At 41.6% G+C, this 12,545-nt stretch overlaps 1 protein-coding gene across 1 annotated transcript in view; it reads right to left on the bottom strand.

Annotated features, from left to right (window-relative positions):
• The window catches only part of KCP (kielin/chordin-like protein), a 95,831-nt gene that overhangs the window by 55,616 nt on the left and 27,670 nt on the right, over positions 1-12,545 (bottom strand). The window contains exons 9-11 of the mRNA XM_018557072.1: positions 5,416-5,599; positions 3,939-4,015; positions 240-336 (exon numbers count right to left, since the gene is read on the bottom strand). Coding sequence (XP_018412574.1) covers positions 240-336; positions 3,939-4,015; positions 5,416-5,599 — 358 coding nt within the window. The remainder of the gene's footprint in view (positions 1-239; positions 337-3,938; positions 4,016-5,415; positions 5,600-12,545) is intronic.

The raw sequence follows: 12,545 nt of genomic DNA, 5'->3' as shown, positions 1-12,545 counted from the left end.
AATGAATTAATAAATAAAAATTAATTTAAAAAAATGAAAAAGTTTCTAAAAAAATAAAATATTAAAATTTGAAAAATTAAAATAAAAACATGTGTGTGTGGGGGGGAGGTGCAGGGTACAGTTCCAGTGGTTGTTTATATAATGGGTGGGGGGGGCGAAAAAAAATTTCTGCCCCGGGCGCCCAGAACTCTGGTTACGCCACTGGCACTCATTACCTCAATGCAGGACAAAAGACTCACCAGTTGGACAGCGAGGGCAGCACTCTGTAGGCAACGTCACTGGGTTAGAACAGGCCACTGGAGGACAAGTCTTTTGGACACAGGTCACCTCACCACTCTAAAAGGAGAAGACTGATCAGCCTAGACTAAACTAACATGTATGATTTTTGCAGTGCTCAACAACATGTTCTCATTATTACAGAATCCAAATGGAGAGATGCATGTTAAAATGTTTAACTCAGTAAATGTATTCCATGCTGCTATTTCCCAGAGCAGAAACAAATTAAATATGTTTAGTTCAACCCCATTTATCTAAGTTCATCTGGATTCCATAATAAAAGTATGGCAAGATAATATTTTGCAGAAACTGTCCCAAGAATAACGTAAATCTTATCGTATATAAAGACAAAGTTCCCCCTACTTAGTACCCCATAGCAGTGGACTCTGTGCTACTACAGCCACACCTAGTCAAGTGCTGATATTTCTACTAACAATAAAATACATTAGCCCAGACTGATTCTTCAGATCTCACCCCTAATTATTACTAAGAGGGATCAAAAAGCAGCCATATCTAAGCCAGATTCCATTCTGAGCATCACTCTTAAGCAGGCCATACATCAGTATAATTTCATTAAAAAAAAAAATCCCTTGATTTTTGTAATAGTTAATGGGGTCAAACTGATGATCATTTTTGACTACAATGATGAAAAATATCAAAGGAGCAGGATGGAAAATTCTAACAGAGAATGTGGTTTTCATTGAGGAAACTATTAATTCCAACATCCAATGTTAAAATGAAACAATTTTCAACGACATTTGCCAAGTCTCAGACATTATCGAATGTTCTGATAAAATTTTCCATATAAAAATGTTTGTATGAAAATCTACTAGTATATGGCCAGCTTTAACAATTTGGCTGTTTTCGACCCCCTAGGGTTGATAATAAGTGTGCTCAGGAGCTAAAGCCAATTGTTATCAAGAAATGCTCTAACATGCTTCACAAACTTCTTGTGGGTAGGGCTCAGTCTGAAAAAAATCAGATTATGATTCATGAACGGCTGTCAACATGGATGAGAACCATGCTGGACTCGTTCAGTTAGGAGCAGATATCTCTATGCCTATTGTTCTCGGGGAGATATAATCCCATATATGGGCAGCCTAATAGTAAACTTAATAGAATTCAGATGGTGGTCACATGCTTTATATTACAAACATGCATGGGCTGTGAACTGCAGGGACTAACCAGGAAGCTCAGTAGCCAAGTAAAAATGACATGCCAATGAACAAAATGACATTTGCATGGTTTAATTTTTTAGTTAAGATGGTCATAAATGGGTTAAATATAGCTAGCTATGCTCCTTCACAGGTATGTTGTATTCGCATAGGGCATCATAGTGAAAAGGCAAAAATGTGGCTTCCTAATGCTCTTCAGTTATATTCTTTTGATACATAAACTTTTGTAAACAGTTCAGCAGATATCTGGCTTTGCTGCACAGCTTACAAAAAGACAAATAAGGATAACATTGCAGCACTAAGTAATAAATAGCAGTCTTTATGTAAGTCATACAAAAGAATAATAAAAAACAGATGTGCTGATAAAAACAATGTGCTCAACATGAAGGTGTACCTTCCCTCACATAATACAAATTACAATGTTACTAATGGTTAAAACCAAACATAGAAATGAACACTCACAGATAGTTCAGGAAATAGATTAGAAAATACTTCATACATGCCATCTGTTCTCATAATGTCTGGTAAGGCACTTGTTTTGTGAAGAACAGTCCAGCTGCATATTGTTTGTAGAAAGCAGAAAAAATCTGCAGGCCTTATTTACTAAACTGTAAAGTGAGGTACAAACATACCTACACTTAAAGTGGTATTAATCTAAAAACTGTTTTCAATAATGAATCAAGATCAAGCAAATATACAGTGCCCAGCAAAGTATTTCTTTACATTTACATTTTTCTTTACATTTTTGCCCAAACACTTCCACTCATCATGTTTCCAAACAGCTGGCTCAAACTCTCTCAGCTCAGCTTCCCTGAACTTCCTGTCCAGTACAAGATCACAAGGGACAGAGCAGTCTCCAGTAGCTGTCAATTTACTGGAATCGAGAAGGGGGGAAGGAGGAAGTAGGAGGGAGGAGGGGAGTGGGATGCCTTGTTGTGTCTGTGTGTTTATGAAGACACACACAACTTACTATCTCACTCAAGGGTGGCTCCATAGGACGCTGCAAGGGAAAGGAGCTACCCTAAAGGATATCACGACCAGTACTCAGAGGACCAGTTGATTCTGCAATAGGCTATCCATTGTAAAATATTTCATCAGGATTTGAAACAGCTTAAAAACCTTTTGACTTGAATATTACTTTAAAGGAGAACTATGGGGTTAAGTATTTTCCCCATAGTTCTCCTCAGGGTAACGGGAGGACACAAACTAGCGTCCTCCCGTCACCCTAGGCTCAGTATACCACGAGCTACAGCTCGCGGTATACTAAGCCTAGGGTGACGGACTCAGTAGAGACAAGACGCCACAGTATATGGAATATACTCAATATACTGTGACGCCGCAGCTGAAGCGGATCCCGACAATTGTGCCAGGATCCGCCCAGCTGCATGACTGACAGCTGGCTTTGCCTATCTGGAGGCAGAGCCAGCTGTACCCGCCCCCTCCCCGTCCGATCCACCAGTCAGCGCTGGCGGATCGGAGCGGGGAGGGGGAATCCAGCCCCTCCCCTGTCACGGCAGAGAGCCCTGACAGGATTGAAAGGTGAGCGAACGCCGGTATGTGTTCGCTCACCTCCCGATCTACTGAGCCGACCTGTGACAGTCTCATTGTCACAGGTCGGCTAGAACTATGAGGTGAGTGAAAAGCACTCACCTCATAGTTCTCCTTTAATGCTTACAGTCTTGACGGGCATGAATAAAGAAAGAATATTAGATGTACTTACATAACTTATGAAAAAAGTGCTGCTTCAGGCTCCAACTAGCACTAGTCATGTGATGAAAAGCCTAGGCATTTTGTCATGTGATCTGTTGAAAGGAACAACCAGAGCTAAAATTGGCTGATCCAGCCTTACAACCGAGATCATGTGACCAGAGGCCTAGGCTTCTAGTCACGTGACTAGCAAAAGAGAGATCCACGAACAACCTTTTCTCTTGTAAGGTTTCCACCCAGCATGACTGTTAACATTTGAGAATAGGCCTGCTTAACAATTAAATGAAGTGAGCAGAAATAACCAATGATGTGCAGGAGAGTTTTACAAATATACTGTATATGTTAATTTGTCTACGATTAGATGTTAAAGTGAATGTGGATTTATTTCACTGAACTTTACACTTAGTAAATCAGGCCCCCAGCAGATCATATGCATTTAGAGTGCCTCCAACAGGGTACATACTGTAACTCTTGTGTAGTAGTGTGGTTTCTGTGTAGTGGTCCTAGATTTCAGATTTTAGATATCTTTGAGATATTTGCCCATCTTTGACCAGCATCAATAAAGGTGTATTTCCATACAGTATTCAGGAATATAAAATAACTTCATCTGAAGTATTGCAAAATCATAACATATGTCTTACTTTAATAATAACCCATAGAAAGTTAAATTAAATGAACATACGTTATGGTTTTCAATATGTCTTTTTCTAATTTATAACCAATGCAAATGCATGTGTTTTATGGAGGGGGGCGGGGGTTCTAGTGCTTAATAATACTAACCTGGCAGACACAGGAAGTGCAGGAACCCACAGAGAAGTTCTCCTTGTTACTGTATATTCTCCCTTCATAAGTGCAAGCTATTAAAAGAAAAACACATCATCTACTACATACTATACAGAATTGTGTGCATTGTACGTAAAAAGAATTAGATACATAAGGTGGCAGACTTATTTTAATGTAAATATGCATTTGCAAGGTGAAAGGTATTGTGGAAAGGCCTGTGCTGAGAATGCACTCATATTCACCATATGGGCCTGTCTGTTTGAATAGCATAGCCTGGCATGAGTCCTTTTAGGTTGGACATCGCTGCACTCCTGTTTTGCTAATACAGTCATCTTAACTTTTACTTCTTCACTTCACTTTTACATACTTTGGTGTCCACCTTTCTAGGATGAGAACGGTGGACACCAAGTTATCAGCACCAGTGTGAAGCGTTAAAGAGTGCATTTTTACAGATTTATACACATCAGATGAAAAAGAGGAACAACTGAAGAGGGACAGTTGGGGGCTATGAATACTATACTGTGCCAGCAGTGGTGGCATTTCTCTACGAAAACCTACAGATAACGTGCTGGTTGCTCTGTATACTGGAATCATGTTAACACTATTATGTTAGTAATTCTAAAGACATCACAATATCTTGCTTTTCTTCAAAACTGTTTCATTGATACAACAGGTTTTAATATGTACAGTATGTCTGAACTACTCTGTCTACAAGTCAAGAGTCAAATACAAAAATATGTATCAAGAAAGAGGGAAAAAAACATATTTCAAGTAGTTTCCACATACCAGCCAATAAAGAGCACAGATATTGTATGTACATTGCTTGACAATCTTTTATATACAACTTAACAGGAATGAATGGTCCTCATAATTGTCTACCATGATATTTACCTCTCTGTTTCTCTAACAATGCTTGCCAGGTCAAATGGAAAATGTGAAACTCCTCAGTAGGAGTATAGACAGCAATTAAAAACCTAACAGAGGTTGCAATAGGGGGGTGGGGTCATGTTGATGGGGTCCTGGTGGTGCACCACCGAGCTCTGGCAAGTGTCACGCCCAGCTCACTGATTTCACTGGTTGCCAGGAGCTGGGTGGGACACCAACCAGAGTGTTCCAGGTTGCTAAAAGCTGGGAAGGGAGATGTGTATGGCCCTTACACATCTCCCCAACCAGCTCTTAGCAACCTGGGATGCTCTGGCAGGAAGTGACTCAAAGAGATGCCGCCTAAGGCAACAGCCTCAGACTGCCTCATTAAAGGGATGGCCCCAGTTGCAACCATTCCCTAAATACATTTTTGGTATAAATAAACATTAATCCTAATTGTAACTTGGAAGAGTACACAGGATGAATGCTGTGTCAGAAAGCAGCATCTACCTTACATCTCAATAGGTTCAACCTGCACTACAGAGTGCAGGTTGGGTACAATATCCTACAACATACCATTAAAAGAAAAAGAAAAGTACAGAAAACTTACAGAGACATTGAGGCCAGTCCTTGCGCAGTGAACACTTTACGGAGCCTCCAACGCACACGCAGATGTTACATGTGTCTTTCTTCCATGTCTCACTGTCCTGATACTCTTTTCCTTCCCAGAAACATGAAGGTCGGCGACATTCACAGCTCTCCAAAGTTTTCACCCTGGCCTGTAGGTCAGTGTTCTGTAGAGATCAATTTATATTAGGTTGTTTTCTCACAGTTACATCTTGGTTAGCAGAATTCTGACCAGTGAATGTTTCCTCTTCCACATGTACAGTATTTTTTTTTAAAGGGACAATTAAACCTACTATAAACCTGACACTTTAATAACATCATAGGTCTAATAGGCAAGATATGGGTAAACAACGCGATTTAACCGCCTTTGAACGTGGGAAGATTGTTGGCGCTAGGAGCCGTGGAGCGAGTATCAGCAAAACGGCAGAAATCGTTAAATGTTCAAGAGGGGCTCATTGTTAAAGTGTTTAAAGACTGGACTGTCAGCCGAAAATCTGGGTCTGAACGTGCGAATTGTGGCCGTCAGCGACTAGTCAATGTTAGGGCAGAACGGAGAGTGGCAAGACTGGTACAAGACAACAGAAGGGCAACAGTGCAGTGTCAGATTCCTCGCATCACCTTTCAACATCTCGTGGAGTAACAAGGCGGCCCAACGAAGTCATCTCGTGGAGTCATCTCGTGGCCCAACGAAGTACTGATGGGGTGGTCATAATAATCTGGCCACTCGCTGTATATTAAAGTATATCTAAAGGCAAAACAAAACAATATATATTGCAGCTTACCATCCTTAGATGTGGTGGCTGCATTCTGATTCTTTTTTTTCTTTTTGCTTTATTTCACCAGGTAAGTCTGCAAATAGCACGCTTTCTGCCTCTGGCTGGCTATAGATGAGCCATGGTTGTCACCCAGGCTGGACTTGTCTGCTTTTGCTCATCTCTATTACATGGGGAGTTTACAGGAAGGTACTAACACTGTGCTTTCAGTTCAGCTCACAGGAAGTTACAAGGACACTGTACTTCTGGCAAGAACAACGTGTATTTTTTTGTATTCGCTGAAAATGTTATTAGCCTAATAAATTAAAACTAATATGGCCACCAAATCTAAGGACTAGTAAGCTGCAATATGTAAATGTTTTGTTTTTGGGTTTAGCTATCTGTTAACTGTCCTAAGTATACCAAGTACTGTGCACACTTAAAGCATTACTTACAGTGGAGAAACTACCACAATAGCATACCCCATGGCCGCTATGCGGCTTCCTCCACCTGTGCTTCCTGTGCTTCTGCCAGCGCTCACTCCTCTGAAACACACAAAACACACAAATCTCGGCGGAGTTGCCTCCTCCCAAAGACTGCCTTAGGCCTCATGCACATGGGGCTATTAGCTGCGGCTGATAATTCCTGCAGCAAGAACCTGTGAATTTTTGTGGCCAGAATCCCAGGTGTGTTCATACAGCTTCAGCTGCTGTGCCTGTTCATGTGAATGACAGGCCAACAGCGGCCGCATCTGTCACTAGCTGTCCCCATGTAATTGTACATGGAATGAGCCAAGGGACAAGCATTTATCCCAAACTGTAGGTAATCATTTCATGTATCATTACATGCAGACAGCCACTGAGAGGTGCAGCACTGTCAACCTGTCATTCACTTGAATGGGCACAGCGGCTGCATCTGTACGGACCCATCTGGGATAAATGACACAACAGTCCACATGTTCTAGCCACAAGATTTCTCAGCTGTAGCTGACAGCTCCATGTGCATGAGGCCTTAAAGTTCCTGCACTGATGTGATTAGGCAGAACCTGCAGGCACCGTGTAGGGTTGCCACCTGTCCAGGATTCACCTGGACAGTCCAGGTTTTGAATGCTGTGTCCGGGTTTCATGGCAGCAGAAACCCGGACACAAGATGTCAGGCAGACAGAGGCAACCAAAATTAAGATAGGAGCTACTGGCCCCAACTAAAAATAATCTCAACTGTGATATTTACATATGAATGGGTGGTGCTATTTACATATGAATAGGCCACCACTTATTCTCCCCCCCAAAAAGTCAGCGCGCCGCTAGAATGTGTTCGGGTTTCGCTTAAAGAAAAGGTGGCAACCCTAGCACCATGGGAGAAGACAATGATGGCAATGTAACAGAGATCCCTTCCACTATCAAACACCAATGTAAGGAGGTCACTTGTAACTACTGAAAGCCACTGAAGTCAATGTGACTGGTCCTATACACCCTTTAGTAAAAGTAAAAGGTTTATCCACCATTAAACATCAATGTTATATGCTTAGCTATGGGGCTCTGTGATTTGTAGTTGTGCCCCTCAGCACTTATTATTACTCTGTAAAAGAAGAAGCATTCTCAAAGAAGAACAAAAGAGCTGATTATGATCTTTTATGGCACATAAACTACACTGTCATTCCACAAAGTTAAAATACTTTAATCATCTAAATTTATGGCTATGTGCAACTAATAAAACTAAAGTACTCGTAGAGACATAAGATATACATATTTTTCAATTTTGTTTGTAGATAAATTAATTAACCTGGATGTTAGGAACACTTGGCCTTTGAAGGATCATATCTTGTTACTTTGAATTATTAGCTCTAATGTCTGGCACCAGGAATGTTAAGCCTGAAAAGGAACATTTATCTTAAACACTAAATCAGGTCTCCAGGGAACCCCCTATCAGTTTGGGCCTTTGGACACATTTAGACCCAACGTGACTAAGTACAAAAACAACAGTCTTTGTCTTGAGTTCAAGAAAAGATATTTGCAAATCCTTTTTCACTAATGATTCCCAAAAGACTTCTTGTAAAACACATTTTGTGAGTAAATATTTCAAAGCTTTACCCAAATATACTTGGAATGCTTAGACTTAAAAATAGTCTGTAGAAATTACTAGCAGACGTTAAAGTAAACCTGTCACAAACAAGGACAATTCAAACTAAGCACATGATTGAAACCATGCATAAGCAGAGGTTATCTTAAAGGAAAACGGTTGTGGTCGAATCATGGAAGCTGGCACTGCTAAGCATTCCATCTGAAAATGCTCCTTGCCTAGCTGTCATGCTGATGCATTGACTTCAAAAGTATAGAGATAAGGAATTCTGATACTTTTTAAATACTCATTTACAACATGCATTTTCTGCGTTTGTGACTCAAAATTTATCAATGCGAGACAACAAGCATTTTTAGAAAGGGGCCAGAAATGGTAGCCTTCATATTGTAAGTGATAACTGCATGTAAAGTGATCTGTATATCCACAGATATAGGCTGCTGAAAATATAGCAGATTTTATTTTTTTTTTCAAAAGTCAACCTTGTCCCTACCCTCTCCCAGCTCCTGAGATTGGAATATAACAGCACCAAATAGCAGGGCACGTTGACGCCCTATTTTCACCTCAGTGTTTTGTAGCTTCTTTCCTTAAGTGTGAAAAACTCAACAAGAGGAATCCCATTGTTTTCAATGGTCCCCGTTCATTATTATTATTATTATTATATAGGATTTATATAGCGCCAACAGTTTGCTCAGCGCTTTACAATATAAGGAAGACATTACAATTACAATACAATCCACGACAAGATGGTAAGGAGGGCCCTGCCCGTGGGTGCTTACAGTCTAAAAGGGAGAGGGAAGTGATACATGAGGAGGTAGCTGTGTGTGGATGAATTGTTTGATAAAGTGAAAGTTCAGTGGTCAGGTTGAGGTGGGATAGGCTTCCTTGAAGGGATGAGTCTTAAGGGATCGCCTAAAGGCAGTCAGAGTGGGAGCATGCCCTGGTCACACCTAAGTATTGTGCCACGTGTAGGCAGTCACATGAAGCTCAAATAAGTACATGATCTTCTTTTGTGGCAGAGTCTTGCTTTTGGCCCTGTAGACTTTAATGGGAATGCCTGAAAAACGCTTGTAAATGAGCGTTTAAGCATTTTTTAGGCGCTCCTATTTAAAGGTTTACGGAGTCAAAAACATTTGGAAAATGCAAGTCTAAATGTGCAATAAGAAACCCCTCTAAACTACCTGGCTGCCCCATGCTTATTTGCGAATGGAGCCGAAGGGGTTGACTTACTAAAGGCAAACAGGCTGTCCACATTGAAAGGGAATTTGCAGGTGTACCTGGCTACCTCCAGGTACACCTGCATGTAATTGATCGACTTCATTAATATGCTCACACTTGGAGACTCGGATACATAGGGGGGGATTTACTAACCTAAACACACGCACGCACTAGGTGCGTGTGATTTTTACACAGCAAAACGTATTTATCAACCAAAAAGTCTCTAAAAGCATATTTCCACTAATGCCATATATGGAAAAATCATGCACATGATGCATATATAATGCTGCTTCACAGTTTAGACAAAAATGGTTAGCTCATGCATTTACATTCCTGCATTCATCAACGCAAGCAACACAACATAGAGCTAATTTACACAACATCACCTTGCAAATTCATGCAGGGCTTTGCACAACACACCTGCTGGGTGTGTACACACTACAAAGGTGTTTAGATTCCACCCATAGATCATGCTGGGAGGGAACACACTACAGAGGTGTATACATGTTCGTGGTGTGTTTATAAGGTTAGTAAATCAACCCCATAGAGTTAGGACCATAGAGTTACATAGAGTTGTTGACAGGGCAATTTGTTTGGTTGCAGGCTGGCTGGCAGGTTAAGCACGGAGGTATTTTTGTGTTTTGTATTGTTGTAAGCCTTCCCAATGTGCGCCCTGCTATAAAGGCTGGTTATAAATTCATGCATGTACCATCTTTTCTAGCTTGACTATTTTTGGTTTGGGGGACGCACTGGAGTCCCAGCGTGCATTTTTGGTTGCTGGGCCTCCAGTGCGTCCCTGCACCTTATTAGGAGGAGTTGGCTACCTCCAGGTACACCTGCATGTAATTTATCGACTTCATTAATATGCTCACACTTGGAGACTCGGATACATAGAGTTAGGACCACACTTTGCAGAGGTGCCTTGGAGCGGCAGTGTGGCTTCTACATATTTTTGGCCAAAAGTTTGTGCAACTAAAACCTCTGATTTTAACGCATACTGTTGACAGGGCAATTTGTTTGGTTGCAGGCTGGCTGGCAGGTTGAGGCTGGGGAATTTTTGTGTTTTGTATTATAGGCGTACTTATCTAGCCTACAAGTAAGATCCCTCACCCTCCGCTAGAACCTCTTGGTTATTAGCCAAAAGTGATTTGCGACCATTGGCTTCACCAACTCACTAACAGACTGGCTGCCGTGCTCCCGAAACTTATCTCCCCTGATCAGGTAGGATTTGCTACAGGCAGGGCTGCGGTAACCAATGCACGAAAGATTCTTCTGGCCTTTGAGGGTCATAGACTACACCTCTCCGCGTTCCTTGGCACTTTTGGCATTGGATGCGGAGAAGGCCTTTGATAATGTGAATTGGAATTGGTTGTATACTGTAATGAGACGTATGGGTATTAATGGCACTTTCCCCAATTTTATAACCACAATGTATTCATCGCCTAAGGCCCACATACTCACCTCTACGGCCATCTCCCCATCCTTTACACTCCACAAGGGGACGAGACAAGGTTGTCCATTGTCCCCCCTCCTTTTTAATCTAGCGTTGGAGCCACTCTCCAGATCCCTCTCTTCATTCCCACTCTTCTCGGGGCTCCAAATGGGACAAGCTGATCTTAAGATTGCATTATTTGCAGACGATATTATTCTACTGTTATCAGATCCCTCCTCTCGGGTCCCCAAAATAATATAACATATTACTCAGTATGGATCTTTCTCGGGCCTGAAAATACATTTTTCAGCGTGAACTATTTATGTTACCCCACAGTGCGCCCCTAGATACCTCCTCATGGCCCGAGGAATGCTCCATCACGGTCCAGAAACGTTCCCTTACATATCTAGGCATCCACATATCGGGGAATGCAAGACCATCGGGGAATTACAGACCATGTACCAGATTCCTTGCAGTCACTTCCTTTAATGTCCACATCATCCGCTCCTCCCTGAACGCAAATTCTCCCGCTACCTATCACACACATGTCGTTAAATGGGCTAAATTCCTCCAACTAGAGCCGGAGGAAACAGACAGCATGTTAATATCCGGTTGGCTTTCTGTGCGGAAAGCCACCATTAGTGAAACATGAAGAGAGCTCCAGTTTAAAATCATCCACAGAGCGTATTACGCCTTCAACCTATAAGATAAATCTACTCCTCCTGATTGGCTGACCTCCTGTCCCAAATGTTCTGCCCAATCCCCAGACCTGGAACATCTGCTATGGTTATGTCCCCAAATACAACGCTTCTGGGAGCAAGCAGTCTCCTATATGACCACCCATTCAGGTACTCAAAGAACCCGAAACCTACCACTCTGCCTATTCCACGTCCCCTGGCCCCAACACATGCCAAAAGGCGGTTATCTCTTACGGTGGGAGCACTTGTGCATGCTTGCCACAAAAAAAGGCTATTTTGACAAACTGGCTATCCCCTGCTCCTCCTTCCATACAGCAACTAACTGATCTACTTCGCAAACTGATGTCGTTGGACAAGCTTGACGCCCAATATAACTGTAAATACACTGATAAATTCTTCACTACCTGGACTTAATTTGTAGTGTCAGAATTAACACCGGCCCAGCTAAAAGAGGTGATGCAATTGTTCCAAGATACTGTGTGGTATCATACTGCCAAACTGGCAGGATCCCTGGGTGCCCTATATGTTCTTTAGCGTTCCCCCGTACCGATATATCCTGGCCAACCATAGTGACTGGACCCATCATTATGGATCCTTTTACTAAGGTCGGGACCACTCTAGCTCCTTCTAGTCTCATCCTAATCTGCTTGGATCTCCCTGGATGATGTTTTGGTGATGGCGATACTTGTTAGCTTAATTACTTTAATTAACTCAAACTGCAACCTGTTCATGTTTTAAACCTTTATGCTTTTATTACCTGCTCCTTTCACATTTCTGTATCTATGCTGATTGTATATGCTGTTTATCACAGTTTTGACTCTGTCCCTACTGAGGTGCAGAATGACTTGTTAACATGTGAAAATGTCAATAAAGACTATATGCTAAAAAAAAAAAAAAAAAAATTGGGGCACATATATAACATTTAAAATTCTAAGAA

Source organism: Nanorana parkeri, unplaced genomic scaffold, assembly GCF_000935625.1.
Source record: "Nanorana parkeri isolate BGI_ZX_2015 unplaced genomic scaffold, ASM93562v1 scaffold265, whole genome shotgun sequence".
Lineage (NCBI taxonomy): Eukaryota > Metazoa > Chordata > Amphibia > Anura > Dicroglossidae > Nanorana > Nanorana parkeri.
Note: the sequence above shows the minus strand (reverse complement) of the source record. Positions and strands in the feature narration are given on the sequence as shown.